The sequence below is a fragment of the Primulina tabacum genome, chromosome 9 (assembly GCF_025594145.1).
Source record: "Primulina tabacum isolate GXHZ01 chromosome 9, ASM2559414v2, whole genome shotgun sequence".
In the NCBI taxonomy this organism is placed as follows: domain Eukaryota; kingdom Viridiplantae; phylum Streptophyta; class Magnoliopsida; order Lamiales; family Gesneriaceae; genus Primulina; species Primulina tabacum.
This window is the reverse complement of record NC_134558.1, coordinates 41,282,509-41,303,128: the sequence shown is the minus strand read 5'-3', so window position 1 is coordinate 41,303,128 and position 20,620 is coordinate 41,282,509. Positions and strand designations below refer to the sequence as shown.

The 20,620-nt window shown below is 35.8% G+C and overlaps 2 protein-coding genes and 3 pseudogenes across 2 annotated transcripts; 1 reads left to right on the top strand and 4 right to left on the bottom strand.

Moving 5' to 3' along the window:
- Nucleotides 1-197: 197 nt before the first annotated feature.
- LOC142556324 (acylamino-acid-releasing enzyme 1) lies at nt 198-8,678 on the bottom strand. Its single transcript, XM_075667764.1, has 18 exons — nt 8,519-8,678; nt 7,075-7,250; nt 6,642-6,948; nt 5,797-6,018; nt 5,358-5,567; nt 5,165-5,236; nt 4,871-5,009; nt 4,099-4,250; nt 3,946-4,028; nt 3,731-3,852; nt 3,561-3,639; nt 3,234-3,411; nt 1,956-2,010; nt 1,729-1,851; nt 1,311-1,508; nt 1,154-1,222; nt 522-598; nt 198-405 (listed from the first exon to the last, which is right to left on the bottom strand). The coding sequence occupies exons 1-18, from the start codon at nt 8,629-8,631 to the stop codon at nt 342-344; spliced, it is 2,439 nt and encodes an 812-aa protein (XP_075523879.1). The 5' UTR covers nt 8,632-8,678; the 3' UTR covers nt 198-341.
- A 276-nt stretch (nt 8,679-8,954) lies between these two features.
- Nucleotides 8,955-10,871, top strand: LOC142556323 (small ribosomal subunit protein uS8z/uS8w-like). Its single transcript, XM_075667763.1, has 4 exons — nt 8,955-9,087; nt 9,783-9,933; nt 10,020-10,180; nt 10,616-10,871. The coding sequence occupies exons 2-4, from the start codon at nt 9,801-9,803 to the stop codon at nt 10,712-10,714; spliced, it is 393 nt and encodes a 130-aa protein (XP_075523878.1). The 5' UTR covers nt 8,955-9,087; nt 9,783-9,800; the 3' UTR covers nt 10,715-10,871.
- A 529-nt stretch (nt 10,872-11,400) lies between these two features.
- Nucleotides 11,401-13,848, bottom strand: LOC142556321 (PRA1 family protein D-like; annotated as a pseudogene).
- A 296-nt stretch (nt 13,849-14,144) lies between these two features.
- Nucleotides 14,145-19,490, bottom strand: LOC142556320 (phosphatidate cytidylyltransferase 1-like; annotated as a pseudogene).
- Nucleotides 19,491-19,786: 296 nt separating this feature from the next.
- LOC142556322 (DNA-directed RNA polymerase V subunit 7-like) lies at nt 19,787-20,400 on the bottom strand (annotated as a pseudogene).
- Nucleotides 20,401-20,620: the final 220 nt, after the last annotated feature.

Here is a 20,620-nt window from a genome sequence, read left to right as displayed (position 1 = left end):
TATAACGTTGTATTTGGATGGATCAATTTGGATTTATAATGACATCCATAGATTCAAAATGACTAGATGGAGGATTTTTGGGAGTGATATACACAAGAAGCTAAAAAGGTTTACTTTCAAACCAATAAAATTTAATCTTTAAATCTTATTCTATATCTATCACAAATGATAATAGGCATCGCACATAGAACATATAATTGAAACAAATTAAAATATCTTATTTTACCAATTCATATTACTAGTAGGATTTAAAGGGTTCGGCGATATTAGCCTCTTATTTAGTATCTTTAATTGTTTATGTGTAAATTGAAAATCATCAAGAATATACTTGCTTCCAGATGCTATCTGCAGTACTTCTTGAACCAGACTCCAATATTGAGGAAGCTCTCAAAATCGGACTGTGGTCTGCAAGAAAACACGTATCAGACAGTCAGACTTCAAACCAGGCCGACTCAACAAAATTTGTGGTTCGTCGGAACCGGTAACAAAGCCGTGTGATAGATACAATGATGGTGAGTTACCGTTCAATGCCATGCACATCTTCTGGAAACACAATCACCTTAGTTTCCACTCCTTTCTTCTTCAATGCTCGTGCATACTGCGTAAGTGGGAAAAAAAAAAAAAGGAAAACTGAAATTAGATACCACCCATCCGTATATTGCCTCTTCATATATATAAATCGCCTGTGTAAGTCTGGGAAAATTCTAATAATGAATTCTAGCCTTTTCTGCTTCGTTATACATGGCATCGGCTAGGGGTGCATCAAATATGAGAGTTGAGTCAAGCTCGTGCTATACTACAGCTAGACTCAAATAAAATCTCGCTACTCGAACAAGCTCTTCTTCGTATATTGACTTGATATGTTCGAACTCAACAAGCACCTGTCTCGTGTTATAAAATCCCCTTCACCAGAACAACTTGCTGTGTTTTGCATTCTAGGCCAAAAATAGCTCCTGAATTTGGGGTTCCTAAAGCAAATCATCTATTATGTTCGGTGTTCCAGAAGTCCGGGTATCAAAGTAGCTTGAGCCAAGTCGAGTTTTAGCTGAATTGCTCATGAGCTACCCATGAACTGTTGCCTTGCTTGTACCCTGGTCTAAAATTACAGTCATAACCAGTGAATTCAAAGTCTAATGATACTATCAAATCTTACTTGTAATCCGTTGGAAATCGGCACACGAAGGTCCTTAGCTCCAAGAAGGAACAGTGTGGGAGTTTTGACCTGTAAAGAAGTACCAAAAAGAAATAGTTGGTATTTAGTCGACTTCTTTGCAATACAATAGCATCTACAATAGCTAAAAATATTGGACCTTAGATATGTGAGAAATCGGAGACTTGCTGTGAAACACAGCAAGTTGTTCTGGTGAAGGGGATTCGGTAAAGAGAGCTTTTCCCTCACTTCCATATGCCTCGAAGAAACACCAATCGGGAATATCAGATGTGCCAACCATCAAGGCAAGGTTGCATACAGGGTTTCTGGCAGCTGCTGCAACAAATCTGTCCGGTGCCTGAAAGAAATATGACAGAATTTGAGCAAAAGCTACGCCACAAGATGACTTGGTGATTCGAATGTTCCCTGTTCGTTTTTGAGACATCCTCAAACTATGCTTCGTTTCCTAAGATAGTTTCTTTCAAAAGTACCCTAAACAGTTTCACTTCAAGTATTTATATAACTCACAAAAACCATTAAGTCCGAAGATAAAAGTGTGAAAATTTCCACATTTCGACCTGACCAATCAAGTGCGTTGTCAAAAATCCACCATGTGAACCACCAAGAACGGCTATTTTTGATGGGTCCGCGAGTCCCTTATCGATAACATAGTCTATTGCGGTGAGAACATCACTGACATCCTGTACATGTATCAAGAAGACAGATTAGATTCATACACACCTCTAATTTCGTTAATTGCACAAAAAAAATGAAACAATTGGCCTAATTAACAATCACCTGAGACCCCAGCATTCCCTGGAAGAGACTGCAATGCTTCTTCACCAAATCCCAATGAACCTCTGGAATTAACATTGTCAAATTGAAATATGCTTTTGTCAGGAGAAAATAATTTTTTATAGGCAACCACTCGCTCAACAAATGTAAAATAAAAACTTGCCTGGCATAAATTCACGCTTCAATCCTACACAATTCATGGTATGCTCTGATCACTCATTTCACAACCAAATTGAAAGAAAGTGAGAGAGCATGAGTAAGAGGATTCTCAGAGTCTAGCAAAACAACTTGCTCGGACTACAGATTCACAAATGGTGTTTTTGCTCCTAAATTTTTAATAAATCGTTCACATTATGTATACAACCAATCAAGAGGTTAAAGTTGCAACACAGTGACCTTTGACTAGAAAACCTCAAAAGATATGCAGATCAAGAGGATGAGTAAGAGCACGTATGCGCTGATCACTCGTTTCACAACCAAATTGAAAGAAAGTGATAGAGCATGAGTAAGAGGATTCTAATAGTCTAGCAAAACAACTTGCTCTGACTACAGAGTCACAAGTGGTGTTTTTGCTCCTAAATTTTTAATAAATCGTTCACATTATGTATACAACTAATCAAGAGGTTAAAGTTGCAACACAGTGACCTTTGAGTAGAAAACCTCAAAAGATATGCAAATCAAGAGGATGAGTAAGAGCACGTATGCGCTGATCATTCGTTTCACAACCAAATTGAAAGAAAGTGATAGAGCATAAGAGGATTCTAAGAGTCTAGCAAAACAACTTGCTCTGACTACAGAGTCACAAGTGGTGTTTTTGCTCCTAAATTTTTAATAAATCGTTCACATTATGTATACAACTAATCAAGAGGTTAAAGTTGCAACACAGTGACCTTTGAGTAGAAAACCTCAAAAGATATGCAAATCACGAGGATGAGTAAGAGCACGTATGTGCTGATCATTCGTTTCACAACCAAATTGAAAGAAAGTGATAGAGCATGAATAAGAGGATCCTAAGAGTCTAGCAAAACAACTTGCTCTGACTACAGATTCACAAGTGATGTTTTTGCTCCTAAATTTTTAATAAATCGTTCACATTATGTATACAACTAATCAAGAGGTTAAAGTTGCAACACATTGAACTTTGAGTAGTACACCTCAAAAGATATGAAAAGGAAACTATGTAGGCTGTACATTCATTATCTCACTAGCATTCTAAAATAATGGTTGGACATCAAAAAGTACATTTAAAAAAAGGAAATAGAAAGAAAGAAAGAAATGCTGAGATTACCTATAATTCACAATCAACAAACTGTAACCCAGTGAACTGAGGAAAGCCAAGGACTTTGAGAAACTGGACAATGAAACAGAGTGAGGACCACCATGAAGGATTACTATCATTGGTTCTTGCCCATTAGGCATCTTGGATTTGGAAGATACAAAGATAGCTTCAAATGGTTTGCTTGCACCTAGTGCATATGACAAGTTAAAGGGCTCAGTGATTTATCTATCCAAATGACAGTTAGTCCAGGTATTGTCCACGGAGATAAGATGTAATATTTTTTTTTAAAAAAAGCGACACTAATAGCGTTTAATATGAGATCATTGCTTAAACCACCTTCTGTAAAGTTCTCAGGCATGCTCCTGACCGGAATCTTCAATATACTAACCTGAGAGGAAGACATTAAAGACTTAACCTGCGCCAAATTATAAGAAAATGGTGAAGAGCTTTACATAGAAAGTATGTAGAAACTCGAAAAACTTGGAGCTTAGAAAACTTAAACATACATTTTCATAGCATTTGGTTATGGGGCTAAAAACGTCAAGCCAATTCCATTTAGCATCTGTAGAAGTCTTGTGAATGAGACTGCCATACTTGATTTGAGGAACATCAATTACGCTACTGCAAACTTTTCGAGACAAAACAAAAATAATCATTTAGTTTGTGGTACAAACTCAAGCAGACAGCTCTTCATGTCATATAAAAACACATTCACACGTACTGGCAATGATATTGTCTGCATCTATAGCAAGGACATCCCAAGAAAAGTTTGAGCTATTTGGACTGATCAGTGACACTCTTCCACTGAAAATCATAAGGAACCATTAGTTATAAACACAAGAGTATGAGATGCATTAGCATAGTTCCAACTTACCTTAATACATTCACTGAAAGTATTGCTTGAACACTGCCCCAAACAGAAGATAAAATGATGGTATGTCCATCAGAAAGCCATGGTTCACTGAGAAACTTAGAGCAATAAAGCCCAGGAAAACAGCCATCTTCAGGACACATCACAACAGGAACCTAAAGAAGCAACAAAAGATGTGAGCCAAGACACCTGTGAAAAAGGATAAAATACTCATACTACACAACCTTTTCTGTAATAGTTCTCTGTCGTTTTACTGCAGGCTACGCATTAGCACCAGAAACTCCACATCAAGATAAAATCTTCTAATACCATATCAAAGAGAGTGGAGGGATATATGTGTTTTTTAGTGTTTTATGGAAGGTTTTCATTTTTGGGAAATGCCAACAAACATATTTTCATAATTTTATAATTCCCCCACAAAACCATCATTTTAATTCAAGTTTTCATTACTCGAAAAGTAAACTATTTTTATATTATGCATTCACATCCAAAATATATTATTATTATAATTATTAAATTATAAATTACCAACCTATCATTACAAAATGAACAAACATGACATAGCTTTTATGGTAAAATTGTCTCCTCCTGATAATAAATCCGAAGCTACATCATATTCTCAGATTCAACTTTTTATAATTTATTTCAAGAATGGATGTTCTAGAAATAATGGAAATATAACCAAGATCACAAAAAAATATCCAAGATTCTTAGTCGTCTGGTAAACTCCTCTTTAGTTATTTGACAGGTCAAAGTCAATAGAAAAATAGCATACCACATCTACAATTTCCAGATGGGGTCCGAGCTTTCCATCAGACGGCCAATCAATCTTATGAAGTGAATCTGTAGCTGAATGTGCCCCGGAGTCCACAGAACTTCGTGCAGACAAAAAGATGAGGTATTTCCCACCTGGGCTGGTTTAGGAAATTTGTTACAAGAGAGTTTCTTAGTAAAATGATCACGAAATTCTTACAAAACAATAAAATATGGCTGCATACTTGATCCTAGATAAGCCATTGGAATATCAACAGGTATAATTATTTAAAGTGACCATTCTATTTAAGCATACCTGAACCGAGGAAAGAATGCACTGCTGATGCCAATGGTCAAATTGATAATGAGTAAATCTTCAGCGGGATTTCTACCAAGGGGAACAGAGAATCATACAAAGAGCAAACCAGGTAAGTGAGTCGTATTTCTGATTGTCAACGAAATTGTAAATCGTGTGACACAAAATAAGATATACTAGTAGGGTGTTATACCTGGTTAAGCTGTCTTCCAATTTGAAAGATGGTGCTTTAACTGCATACAAGAAACAAGGCCTATTGTAGCAATATTTCATACCAAGTTTCCTATCACTTGAAAGCCACCCAACAAATACCAAATATTGATCGCCTTCAGTTGATGGTGCCCATACAACTTGGCCAACACTTAATGTGTCTCCTACTCCTTCAACAGCACGTACCTCTCCACTGCTCAAAGTTCGTTTTAGCATATGATGCATGAATAGTGAACATATCCCGGTTTTATATTGTAATATACAACCAGGGAAAGAACCAGTATTTTATAAATTTATATGAGGGGGTAATCTACTACTTTAGGAGAGGTAAAACGTAGATATTTACAAAAAATAAAAATAAACTTTGAAATGTTTTTTCCAATTGTGGGATGGGTATGATTGCCCCATACAACTATTTGTACCTATTGACATCAATGACAAAAAGTGTTGGCCGCCTTTTGCCGACATAAGTTTCTCCCCAATCCTCTTCCCAATCACCTTGACCCTTCCAGCTACAGCATTCCTTCTCTGTGGCACCTTCGGTTTTGAAACCAAAGTTATTAAAAGTGGGTTTTGTGGGATTAGGTTCCTCGGCAACATAAGCTACAGTGGTTTCATCTGAGTTCCATGAGATTCCCTCAAACCTGTCACCATAAAACATAAAATATCTCAAAGACGGAAAAATGATGCACAATGAAGTCATTAGCACTAAGATGTGCATGAATTGCAAATACAAAAATAATCAGAAATCTCAAGGAGAAGATTAGTAGTTGTGAAGGAACTGGTGATTTCTTGTATTATTTTTCATTCAGCTTCAATTTCCAAAACTTGAAAGAATCATATCCTCACATGCTATCCTAATTTATGGCGCATCACTTCATGCCTTGCAAAAATAAAATGCACGGAAAAATTTGATGTAAGTTCCTTGAGAAAGTATCAATGAGAATTTGGGAAGTTGCAAACTTGATTGACATCCTTCTGATTTCAATATAATTTTATGGTCATCCAAAAATAAGACGATATGCCAAGTTAGACGGTATTAACTATATGTGTGTGTGTATATATAACTTGGCGGTATTAACTCTGTGTGTGTGTGTGTGAATTGCTAATGCAAGAAAATTTGAATAACTAAATAAACTCACTCTACGTTTCTTTTGCTTATATACTTTTTGCCCTCATTTTGTGCAATGCTTCTTTTCTAATCAAAATGCTCAGCTTGTAGCAATAGCACGCGGGTAATAATCTATAATACATAGAGAATGTTTACCATCCATCAGTATATACCGATCCATGGATAGATTGCGCAACAACAAAGTCCTTCACATCAGATGGGCCCCATATTTCAAAGTGTGTTGGAGAGCCATCCTCAGGGTTTCGAATAATTAGTAGCTTTGTACCTGATGGAGAGGGTATCATAGCAGAGACACCGTTAACTTCGATAGGAAATGGGGCCCACTGAAAAGTTACAGAACCACTATTTTTTTGTAGAATGTGACTGGATAATATGGATTTCCTCCTCTTGTTGGCCAAAGTATTTGGTTGGCTAATGGAAAACATAGCCTGAGAACCATCTTCTGCAGAAAATCATGTAAACATTAGTAGCAAATCAGGCATCTTGGCTGCACACATTCAAACAACAGGAAATAGTTAGAATAAATGTTTAAAAAGGGGTAAATTCTGATCAAACTGACCAGCATTACCATTGTCAGATTTAAAAGTCCATGCTTTATCTATGGTAGGGATATCTGTGAATTCTTGGAGTAACTTAGAAAGAGAAGCATATTCTTCAAGCATAGTTGCATCAAAACCAACTGGCAGTTCTTTGGTGGGGTTGGATTTTGAATTGTCCATGACAGATAAAACCGATGATCTTCGACTTTAAAAGTGAGAAAAATAAAAATCAGCAATTGGATAGAAATCAAGAAGCAGGATGTTTCTAAAAAGTAAAAGTATATCAATTTCATGTTGACAATCACAAGGAGCAAATTGAACAAATGTAAGAACATAGACAATTACTCATTATGAATCAAATATTCAATTATAATGTGCCAAGCTTTCAAAATTTCAGCAGTTTCCGCATTTCGGATATTGAAAAACTACTCAGATTTCAAAGTTAACGGCCACATGTCTAAAACTTTTGACTAGTGTATCGGCATGTGCAATAATAACTAAGTAAAAATTATGTCATACACTAAAACGTTTATGTTTGATTTAACATATGCTTATACTTGACTTAAACATCTACTACCCCATTTCATTTCTCTCTAAGTTAAAATATATCCACCAGTTTTTCTTGTCGTAGAATTCAGAATGTACATCTACACAAAAGATTAGTGTAGTCTTCATGCAGTCTTCATTTGTCATGACCATACAAATATAAATTCTGAGCAATTGTCCTTAAAGTTTTTAGCATCATCTATTATCCTTAAATTTATACATCATCTATTATCCTTAAATTTAAAAACTTTTATGAAAATAAGGTCTCCATTTGTATACTTTGTGTCGTTCCCTGACACTGTATTTGTGGATCATATCATGCCACAATATCAATTTCCTAGTACAGATTGATTGTCTCCTTTGAAAAATCCAAATCACGTCCACATCAGCCAAAAAAAAAGAAAGAAACCAATAAAATGCAGAAGAAATTTTGCAAAGACGCAGTCATCAGAAAACCTTTTATTACTCTGAGTTTTGTTCAATTGATAAAAAAATCCGAAACAACAAACCTTCGTCACAAACCATCAAGCTCATCCATGCCTTAATAATTTGTCCAATATCAAGGGCCAACAAAACATTGTGAATGTTAAAGTGAGAAACAATTCACTGCCCTCATCAATTCAAAATTCAATCTTTCTTACTTCGAGCGACGTTAGCTTATATACCCAAAAGTCACAAATTTTCAGATAAAATCAAATGAATAATCCACCACACAATAAAGGAAGCCCGTAAATACAAGTTAAGAACTTGGCCATAATCTACTAATTCAGCAAATCAAAATCACTGGCAAACCATCGGTAAACACGGTACAAGTAACCAATTGATACAGAAGAAAAATTTCATGAATAAACCCACTAATGGGACATCCGGAGTGCGTGTGTAAATCAATCCATAAAAGCAAAATATCCATTTGGAGATTACATTTACCTGGAGGAGACGCAGAGTGGCTGTGAAGAAAAAAGTGAGATTTTCTTGGGGGAAATAGAGAGTGGAGAGTTGAAGTGGGAGTGCAACACTGACCGATGTGCTGATACTACCATCCTAAGTTTCGAGATTTCCTGTTTGGAGTCGTGGTAGAGTCAAGGATAATTTAATTTAATATTTATTTAATTTTATTCCATTAAAAAGAGCACAGGCACAACTCACAAGCCAAAAAAAAAAAAACATTTTTCTCTGTTGGGTTAATGAAATAACTTTATAACATTATTAATTAATTTATGTATAATGTCAAGATGAAAAATATTTTCTCGTTGGAAAACCGTTGTAATAGATTCAAAATTGGTCTCGATTTTTATGTTAATTTTAATTGGAAAACCGTTATATATGAGGAGTTGGGACGGCCCGTTATGATTCTCGTTCTTTTAAAAACTAATGGGCCAAATTTTGTGTACCCAATGGGCACATCAAGCGCCACTAAATATTGGTGCTAGGGTTTCGAGAATCCACAACTGAGAGAGGAATTCGGCGCCCGCTTCCTGCTGATTCTCGGCCGTCTGGTAAACTGAAATTCTACTGCCTCAACTCACCATAGCTCAATTTCATTCATTGATTTAGGTCACGTTTATACTCCTTCTGTATGTGAATTATTTTGATCATTTTATTTAGGAACTTGTGATTTTTACGAAGTTTGTCCACTCCTTTGATCAATGTCTTTTGTTAGCTTAATCCATTCACTTTCTTTTACCTTCTTATGTTCTAATCGAAATTTGTTCGTTCCCTGGGTCCAAGCTAATATTTCTGGAAACGCGTACCGTTAGAATCCGGGCAGCTTTTAGATTCTGTTTTTTTGTGTGCGCTCGCTTTTTTTTTCTATTGATTGAATTAGACAGCGTCAATGAAATGTTGAACGGTATAGTGGTAGATCATTGACCTTCTTTCCTTTACTTTATTGAATTTCATTTATGTTTAAGTGTGTCTTAATCTGAGACATTATACCTTTGAGTATATTTTTTTTGTTGTTGAGAAAATTAGCCTTTGAATCTTGAAGCTGCAGCATTTGCGTTTTGTGTTTGTTGTAAGCAGTGCAGGCACATGGATTTTGTTTATCAACTTACTGTATTTTGAGGGTGAAATTCAATTTTTTCTTAAAGAAATTACCTCTGAAATTAGTAGTTTCTTTAATTTACGTGTTGATCCTGTTTGGTATGATTTATACATTAATTTATTTGAATGTGGTATGGCCTACGTACAGTCTTCTCTGTAAGTTAAGATGGTGAGAGTTAGCGTGCTTAATGATGCCCTCAAGAGCATGTATAATGCGGAGAAGCGGGGAAAGAGACAAGTAATGATAAGACCTTCGTCCAAAGTCATTATCAAGTTTCTCTTGGTGATGCAGAAGCATGGTATTCTAATATTTCACTAATCTATTTTTGTATGTTTGCCTGGTGAGACTCATTTCATGCATTCATCATTTTTTTGCATCGTGCAGGATATATTGGGGAGTTTGAGTTTGTAGATGATCACCGGTCTGGTAAAATTGTTGTCGAACTTAATGGAAGGTTGAACAAATGTGGTGTGATCAGCCCTCGGTTCGATATTGGTGTCAAGGATATTGAGGGATGGACTGCGAGGTTGCTTCCTTCCAGACAGGTGAGCCGTAAATTTTTATTTATTTATTTATATTCATTCTTTGGGAGCTATGATTTTTAAACAATGAAAATTATAATTTTGGATTTGTCTGTGTTGAGGCATGTGGTTTTCTCTCATTACAGTAGGATGTGTTGCTCTGCAAGTTTAATCTTGTTCATTTACAGTGTTAAGATGGAAAACCACGATCTGTATAAAAGTTTATTAGTACTGTATCCTATGGATAGTGCTTTAGCTAAAAGGCTTCTCGTTTGACTAATGATTTTGTAGTTAGTGTTCATACTGATCCTTCTTCACAACCCGGATCGAAGGTGCTGGCCCTGATATCTGTATCAGTTGTAGTTGTTTTGTCTCACTACTTAATACATATATTGAGTACTTTATTTTCTGCTCCATCTTTAAAATGTGTCTTACCCTGATTTCCATTGAACCTTGCAGTTTGGTTACATTGTGCTGACCACATCTGCAGGCATCATGGACCATGAAGAGGCCAGGAGGAAAAATGTTGGTGGCAAGGTTCTTGGCTTCTTTTATTAGGGGCTTAAACTTGTTTCGAACTTGCTTAGTTTCGGGATGTTTTTTGTTCTTCGGTTATTGATTGTTATTCGATTTCAAACAGAGATTTTATAGTGACTTCTCGATGTTGTATCAACTATTTTGAGCTCAAAAGTTTTGAAACATTTGTTTTTTTCAAGTGTTCATCTCGAATGGTGTTTTTATCTTTTCATACCCAATACCTTTTTGCTACCAAAATGGCTAGCAAACGCACATACATGAAAAAATTTGTGCAGAAAGTCAAGTATCACGTATCATTACATTAGGTGACCACTCCTTAGTTTTCATTCTAAATGACGGCAAAATTTGTACAGAAATTAAATTTAAAAAGTCTATACGGAGGTCAAATTAACCTGATTGAATTTTGATAAGAACTCAATTAATGGTATAATTGTCAAGAACCAAGTAAAAAATGAATCTGAGTTTGATCCCATTGTTTATTATCTGTGCTACGATTCAATCACCGAGATCATGCGAAGATTAAGAAATCGGAGAAGTGTTTGCAGATACTGACGTGTTAGCCAATGCTGAAACTAATACCTGAATTCCGTTAATATCTTGAAACCATCGATCTTCAGGAAAACAAAGGCAACCCCGAAATTCTTGGAGGCTTCTTTTTCTCAGATTAAAATAGCAGATATTCTCCACGGATTAACTGTCCTATTGAGTTTTTCCATTCTTGAATTTAAGTATGATATCAAGCCCTGAAAATGAGTTGAAGAATCGAGGTTTAGTGGCCCTGAAGAATCAGTAGTAGTGTCATCTTTAGCTGAGGTGATCTCCTGTCATTGGCGATTGACATGGCGTGATTCTTTGCTCTTGAAGGGCACGGGTGCTGCCATCTATCTCACATTCTAAATCAACTTACTGGAAAATCTCTCAGGCTTCCCTCCTAAGAGCTGGGACTCGTAGTCGATGAAACAAATGGGCATTATTACCAATCGGTTGGAGTGAGTCATGAAAAGGTTCAAACGATGCTAAAAAAAGATTATTCAATATTTAGTGTAAACTCGTGTGGCAACAAGTCATGGATAAGGCGTAGCATCATGTGTTGCTTCCGTTTCTCACAACCGCCTCCTATCGACAAGAATTCTAACTCAAGAAAGGTATCAACATAGTAGGAGCGAATGTAGGAATGACAATAAACTAAAGAAAAAAAATCATTTTTCATCATTTCAAGTTTTGAACCACAATTTTCCATAAATTTCAACGAAAAATATCCGATGGCAATTCATTTCATTAGGATACCATTGAAATAGTGAAGTTTACAAGTCATTCTCGTCGATATTACAACAAATTTTGTTAGATCATGAGTGCTATATAACTTGATATAGGACACATGGTGTGTGGTCTCACAAAATCTAGGGGTAAATAGGTTGAGCACGAAAATTTAAAGATGTTAAGATATAGTCATGGAAACAGAGTACAATGAACTTAAGAGATTCATGTAGCTAATTCTGACATGCTAGTATGGAAGATTCCAAGTACAAGAACGAATTTGTTTTTTATTGACACATTTTGTTTTGTCCTGAACATGGAATCTTAAACAGTGTCTTTGTTGCTACAAGTGAATGGAAGAGCCACAATCTTAATAATTGGGAGTAGCAAACAATATGAACAAAATGGACAAAAAGACATAGAAGAAACACAGAAAAGCATATTTTTTCAAGCATCAGGTTTCAAATGGTAAAAGGATTAGCTAGAAATAAATCAGTTTTAAGATTTCTCTACACTCAGCGAGATGGCTAAGCTAATCAGCTTTCTTCAATTTTTAGCAGTGTGTCATGATGTTACCTTGAGATCTTCATCCATTCTTTGACTTGTCAGCGCAGGGATATTCATTTGTGCAATCTTCGTCAGTTCTACTTAATTCATACAACTTTATCAGGGATGCGGTTATATGCGTGTTCCCGGATGTCACAAGCTAATTTCATCTCATAAATTTAAGAGATCCTGTAAGTATAATACATAAAAAAAAGAAGCTAAATTCCAGTTGAACCACTGATTCAATTCAGAACAATAATTTCATGTCATAAAGAGTAAGTCAGAGCAAATGATTACCCAAGTTTCCATCGGACAACACTATTAATAAACATGAAGACAATATGTAAATGAATTCATCAATCTAAGATTACACCTTTGATTCAATACCACGCCATAAAGTAAAGGCCAAGGGAGTTGAAGAACGTTCCCTTATTAAAGCAATGATAACAGTATACTTGAATACACGATTCCAAACTGAAATCCAAAGGCAAACTAAACTACCCCCGACAAATCAAGAATCCAACCAAAATAATCCACTATTTCAGACACTAGCATATTGTCCCCTCGGACTATCCACAACATTAAGCAATGACCCATATGGCGAATCTTCCAAAGAATCCTCAGGCGCCCTCAAAATCGCGTGAAAAAATATCACCAAGGCCCCAATTATCAAAGCCAGGAACAGACTTAACCAAGCTTTAGTCCAGAAGAGCGCACCCAATGTCAGTACGGCAAGAAAACCCACAACTATTTTTTGGTCAATATCGTATTCAAGAAGAGTTAAAGGCTCGTCGCGAAACAAAACTAAGTATGTCCACGCCGCAAAGATGCAGAGGAAAAGAATCAGGTTGAGCGGGTGGGTGATGAGGGCCAGGAGGAAGATGGCAAGAATGAGGAGAGGCGTAGTTTGGAAGGAAGAAACCCAGATTTTGAGTGAGGCGATAGGAGGACTCGGAGAGGGAGATGGGGATTCTGAGAGAAGATGGGTCTAGGAATTGTCGCCATGGGCGTAGCCCAGCGGCAGAGGTGGTGGCGCCGGACGGTGGAGGCGGCGATGACATTGGGAATTCTTGGAAATTTCGTTCGGTAAAACTGGGAAGAAACTGGGGAGAATACAGTGACACAAGAATGCGAGAAAATTTCCATTCCATTCCCCCTAAAAAGGGTAAAAACAATATTATTTTGAGTTAAAATTATTAATTGATCCTAATCAGCTTATCTTATTTTATTTAGGTCCTCGTAATTGTATTGCTATTACAGCATTTTGGATTGTTTCTAAAAATATGCAATCCCCAAGAAAAAAAAATATATCTATGTGAGAATGATATTTATATTTCAAAAATTTATAATAATGCTCTATTTTTTGACATTTTGAAGAAAATGATTTTTACTTGATCCTTGTTCCTTCTTTAATTTTTTCCGGGCGTTTATGTTCTACTTGAAGTAAATTTATCCCAATGTACCTGAAATAAAATTGAGGGAAATGAATTAATAGAGTAGTTTGTCAAAAAAGAAATCTTAAAAATTAACACATAAATTTTTAATTTTAGTCATTTGATAGGGTTACGTCCGTCCCCGACTCCATACATGAATGAATGACAAGATTACACCTAATTATAAGCAAATCAATATTTTTTAAATCCTTGAATTATTTCTTTTTTTTTTGCCCCCCAAGAAAATACCTCTCGTTTTAAAAATTGAGAAGCATGTGGTATTTCAAACTCATCCCTCACCCACTTTACAGAGGCGGAAAAGAAACCAACACTTACAAATACCTGCAGCAAAGTAGTATCAAAACTTATCATAATAATGCAAGGAAATAAGACAATATGTACTTGGCCAGCACAAGAAACAACACCACAAATTGCATTGGTTCAGTTGCTTCCTCAATTTCAGGATTCTCCATACTGCTTCTCCGTGATGATCTGCCCTAGCTTTGTGTACAGAGCTTGCTGTTCCTCGAACGTAAGGTTCATCAATATCTACACCAAACCGAAAACGTTTCTATGAGAAATCATAATGCATGGACATTTAGATTACATGATGAATGGTGGCTGATATTTTTACCTGGTCCATGATCATCTCAATCGATAGGACTTTGAGGTACGATAAATGAGTGGAGATAAATATATGCAAAGACAGCCATCACCATCTGCAAGTAGGTGAGCGTTAACCTCAGCGCAACCAAAATTTGGTAAAATGCTATGATTCAGTGAATTGTTGGCTAGAAGTGAGAGTAAATTGTTGAACCATTCTCGTTTAGTAGCACCACTGTTCAACATCGTTTACAAGAAGAAATAAAAAATGTTACCAAGGCTACAAAATGAGTTCTACTAACAGCTTAGGCTGATTATTTTTGTGAAGCAGGAAAGAATGCACCAGTGGATGCTAGTGGAGTCTAAATCTCGGTTGCATGAGCGTGTGGTCTCAAGGTGGGGACCAACCTCATTTGTTTCTGACAAAGCAATACAACGACATGGCAAGAAAGTGATAAAAAAGCAGCGCTACAAATCCTATTTATGTAAAGAGGTACCATATCAAGGAAAAGGGGAACAAGAAGTTGCCATCCTCCTAAGTTACAGGACATTGAGAACTCTCCAGCCCATCATGACAGATGAGGATGAAATATATTGCATCTAAAGGCAAAGAAACAGATGTATATGACTGGACTGGCTTTTAATTGTTGCTAAATTATTTCATCACCTCTTACCTTCTAAGATGGTCAAAATAAATACATGAACACATAAAAGTTCCAAACCAAATAGAATGTGCGCATGTATAACTAAGTGTGCGTGAAAATCTGGTAGAAGACTTCATATAAATTTTAGAAAAGGATGGATAAGGTTTCCAAGGGTGAATATATGACGTAAAAAAGAAAGAGAAATAAATCAAACTTAGGCTCTAAGGATGCATTCCCATTAGTACAAAGGGCAAATAAATGTACCAATGCAACAGTAAAAGCAAGCCTTCCTAGTGGTGAGGCATACTTGTGTAAAGCAACCATCTGTTTTTGTAATAAAATCGGAACCTTACCTGGCAATCCATCCTATCTGTGATCCCACCATGGCCAGGAATGCTATCACCAAAATCCTGTGAAGGAGAAAATATACATATAAAGATCGGGTACATTACAAATTTTAACATTTAGAATAGGAACGTTCCACATTTGTCAAACCTTGATCTTGAAAGCCCTTTTAAAGCCACTGGCAAAAAAACCACCAAATGGTGCTATAATTGATGCAAAAAGACCGAGACAAAGTGCATGCCACTGTACAGGGAAAAATAGAAATCTCTCTCCAAGGAAACTGGAAAAATTGAAGTGTGTAGCAGCTCATTAGTATCACATCCACTTTTCACATCTAAAATTGGAAGGATAGGACATAAAGAAAAAACAAATGGTAAAAGAAAAATCGGATGTAAACTTACCCATTCAGGAAACCACTCCGTTATAGCAAAAACTTCAGGTGTAAACAGTGGACCAGAATCACAATGAAGCCAGCCAGTTGATAAATCCTGCACAATTCAGTCAATAGAAAGTTTAAACTTCTAGAAAACTGATGAGTAAGTTTGAAAATACAGAAGATCGTTTGTAAGCCAGAAACAACCTTTCTAGGGCACGTCAACCACTGAAAGCGACCCATTAAGTTTGCAAGCTAAAAACAATTTAAAATTTAAATAAATTAATCACCCCAAAATTTTAAAAAGGACAGGCCAAGATTGACAGCGAAATACTCCATAAAAGCTCCAGCACTATATCAACGATTTTTCCATCATCTTAACTGTCTGCAAACAACTGGATGATTTCCTACCACAAAAGCAGAGATCACGGTGGTAACAGATGCCCCAATGAAGCCCTCCCATGTTTTCTTTGGTGACAACTTGATCAAAGGAGTTTTCCCGAAGAAGAAACCAAAAAAGTAAGCAGCAATATCATTTATAACAATAAGTGATGCTGGAAGAAGGAACCTGCATTGATGCCAAGTGTGTTCAAAATTCTTTATAGAAGTTAATTAATCAGAAACATTATGTCAAATATATTAATTAGCGTAGTGTGGGTATTTACAAGGCCCAGAATCCAAATATATGAGCTACGAAAAAATGGAAGTCCTCAAAACATAAAAAAAATCAGGCATAAAGAAATGAGTGTCTACCAAACGGTCATAAAACAAGAAGTTTCTAAAAGAATTCAGTTAACTGAGCAAGACAACTGAAATATATTAGAGTACATATATGTGATCTGGCTGAATTTGATCAGAGTCATCATAACAACACAAACCATTATGTCTAATGAGAGAAAACCATCAACCAGTAATTATCATCCATCGCATTTAACTGTAAACAAGATCATATGAAAACCAAAGCTGCGTTACCAGAAAATTCCTTCGAAAATATTTGCCACTGTAAAAGCCGACTGAGTGAAAACCACAATCAAAATCATGTGTGTTCAAGCATATTGGCCGAATTGATACTTGTACATCTTCTTCTTTAGAGTGAGAATGAACCACATAAAACCTGATGTCGCAAAAGAAGAAAGCATTTAGTTCATATTGACAGCCAAAAAAAGTCTGTCATTTAAATCTGAATACTTACAAAACAACATCAATTTGATGGGCACACAAGTACAACATAATATATTAGAAGAATAAATTAAAAATTAGATATATCAGATCATATATATAACAGTAGAGTGCAAGGTCAAGTTAGTACAAACCAGCAATATACAAAAAATAGCAGGTGACCATATGATACTTGATAAATCTGCTGACGAGCTTATACAAAACTTTGTCTGTGGTGACAGTATTCACAAGCCTTTGACTCAGAATCCGCCCATAAACATATAGCATTGCAGTGAAGAAGAAGTACCTGAAAACAGAGGAATGTTAAACACTGGGAAAATTCATAATATAACTGCAGCAAAATCTTTGTTAATCACAATATAAAAGTCAAAAGCAGTCTACAAGGAAAATAAAAGTAAGGCAGCACAAGACAAATAAAGATACTGATTTAGACATGTGATGACACTGGAGCCAAGAACATTAAGTGAATTTGAGGTAATTAAAAGCATGGGCACTAATAAGGTGCCTGGACTGGAATTGAAAAAATACATATCAAAACCTTCACGGTTTTCATTCTCCGATAAAAAGCCAATAGAAAATTAAATGTGGGGGATCCTTCTAGAACAAATAAATTTAAGAAAAATTAGCAAAATGGTGTCAATAACTCCAAGTTATGGGAAACATGAACTTGCACCGTTTTAATAATAAAATGATATCCTAATGGAGAAAGAAGATCTCGAGGCAAAAAAATCTGGACAACCCCACCAATTTAAGATCCTGAAACCAGGAAGGCGCCTGTCTTCATGTGCTCTTCTAAGTAAATTGAACAGCTCCTTTGCCATAAATATTTGTATAACCACGACCACAGCCCAGATATAAACGTGGCCCATGTAAATTACAAAGACAAATCCTCCAATCATCCAGACAGATGAGTATGTGTGTATTAACATCGACTTGTACTTGTTATTATCATTAACAAGTAAATGGCTTCCATTTTCTTTATCAACTTCCGGAGGGACCTGGAATTATATAAAGGAAAAGAAAAGAAATAAGAATTTTAAAAGTTACAAGTTTCAAATACAAAGCCAAAAGCTGAAAATATTTTTATGTAGGTAATCTTATCAGATTCAACAAAAGGAAAAATAAATCAATCAGCTCTCTCACTATATCCATTTAACATAATTTAGCACGGTGCATAAAACTGATTCCCGAGAAAATCACCAACCTCATTTGAACCTCTTCGCCGACGTCTTGACGTGGACCCGCTAGTTGTTGACGGAAAACCAGAACCAGAATCCTTTTGCATCTTCTCTCTAAGATTTGAACTCCACTAAATGATTCACATAAATATATTAATCCCAATAAACCTTATGAGAAATCAAAACCAACCACCACAAAATTTAGCCCCACTTGAACTTTGAGTAGCTGCAACAAGAGTAAACAAAGCCATATGAGAAATTGACCCTCACCTTATTTATCTCAGCTTAAACTACGTACATAGCGAAGATTAACATAAAAAATAAGGAAAACTAGTAAACAATAGCAAATAAAAACTTCTGACATTTATCCTCATGTTATAATTTTTATTTTGTTCTTAATCTTGACTACTATCCTATCCAAGCAAAACAAATACTGAATATTAAGTTAAGGAACAGATAGACAAACTACATGGCAAGCTAAAAAGTCATAAACTTCAAAACATGTTCTTAGTTGAATATTAATTATGATATAATAAACTATATATCATGTTTCCTATCAATTCTAGCACAAAAAATGAATTAAGGTAACTAAAGATTTTCTTAAAAACAACACTTATGAAACACACATCCTCATGTACATTCAAACATGATACGATTAAAGTATAGACATAAAATTATTTTCTTTACAGCAATCGTGTAGCAATTAAGGATTAAAACAGCTAACAATTGCATCTGGATAAGAAAATATTAAAGTTAAACCAAATCCACAATAAAGAAAAAACAATTTACAAAGCCTTTGACAGATTTCACCGGAGGCCAAGAGGAATCGAGGACCATTCATCACACCCTAAAAAAACATAAGAAAACGTACCAAAAAACCAATCGAGAACGAAGCGTCAATGATAGAAAAAAAGAGCGAGAGAGATTGGCGCTTCCTGAGTATGTGGTGTGTTTGAAGGGGTGTGATTGTGAGGACTAATTGGTGCAATTTCGTAAAAGATTTGAGATAATGACCTCATAAGTTTTGGCTATATTGAATTTCGACCTTCTCATTTAAAAGAAAAATTAAGATATTGTTGGGGTTAAAGTGAAGAAGATGGAGCTTCAATCGTTAATTTTTGGCACAATTTAAATGTGCAGGATTTGCATCCCAATCTACATTACATCTCTACCAACTTCTTTCTATCAATTTCGCAACTAATTTCAACGAGATATATTTGACATTTGTTAATCCATCATTTTTAAGTGTTAAAAAAAACAATAACTATATTAAATATCTAAAAAATTCTGAACATAGTGTTTGCTGTGTTGCTTTTATTACAGGAAAATAGGATTATCGTTATTGGCTGGTTGGGAATCACCTTTATAGCTGGAGAATCTAAGGTAGAAAAAGTGAAGGTCATAAAGTAGAAAAGGACACAAAATTGGATGCGAAACTTTATACTCTAAATTTCAATTTAATTAGGGAGTGAATGATCGATTTCGGCAGAAAAACGTGGGAAAAAGTGAACAACAAATTTAACGAGAGGCGGATCGGAGCCAAGACTTGATCGGGATCAATATGATGTAATTCTTGCTCACATATACAAAATTATTAAATTCTCAAAAATAGAAAAGAAGTAACATCCTAAGAAATGGGTCACCATCCAAGCTAAAAACAACTCAGAATTCTTTCTCAGCCTCATTATACTTCTCTGCGAGCATGCCTTTTTCAAGCTTGATCGACTTCTCATTTCCCAAGATAGGATTCTCCCTGGAACGTACTCGAAACCATCCAATTTTGGTTGAGACAAGAATACATTTTCGGCTATCGACCCACACTGCAAGAAAACACCGAGTTTCGTGATTTTGTGGGCAGTGCTTTCCAAGTCCTTGATCTTGAAAGTTATGCAGCTGAAGTGGACTGGAAATATGGAGATCTCCAGAGTGCTGCCTAAAAATTACCTGTCCGATTCGGTCTATAGTTGTCACAGCAAGGAAATAACCAAGCCCCTATCACGAGCTTCTTGATGGAAAAATCATTCATGAGCTGAATGATTGTGGCCCTTTGAAGCATCAAACCTTTGGAATCCAGATTCTCAGCCCGTATCACGACATTCCATGACAACTGAGATTTTAAATACATTTTTGTCTGGATATCAACTATCATGTGCAGAACATGTGGGAGAAAACTCTGAATTGTTAGCTGTGGCACATGATCGTCATAATGCCGTATGGTTGCAATAATATGTGGTGATCGATTTTGTGATTCTAGCAAAATGTCTTACAATACGTGTAGATCGTTAAGAGAAGAGTGGCTAAAATTATATAATGACTGCAGGATACAGGAGTGGCGCAAGCACCAAGAAAGATAAGTTGGACCTAAGTTC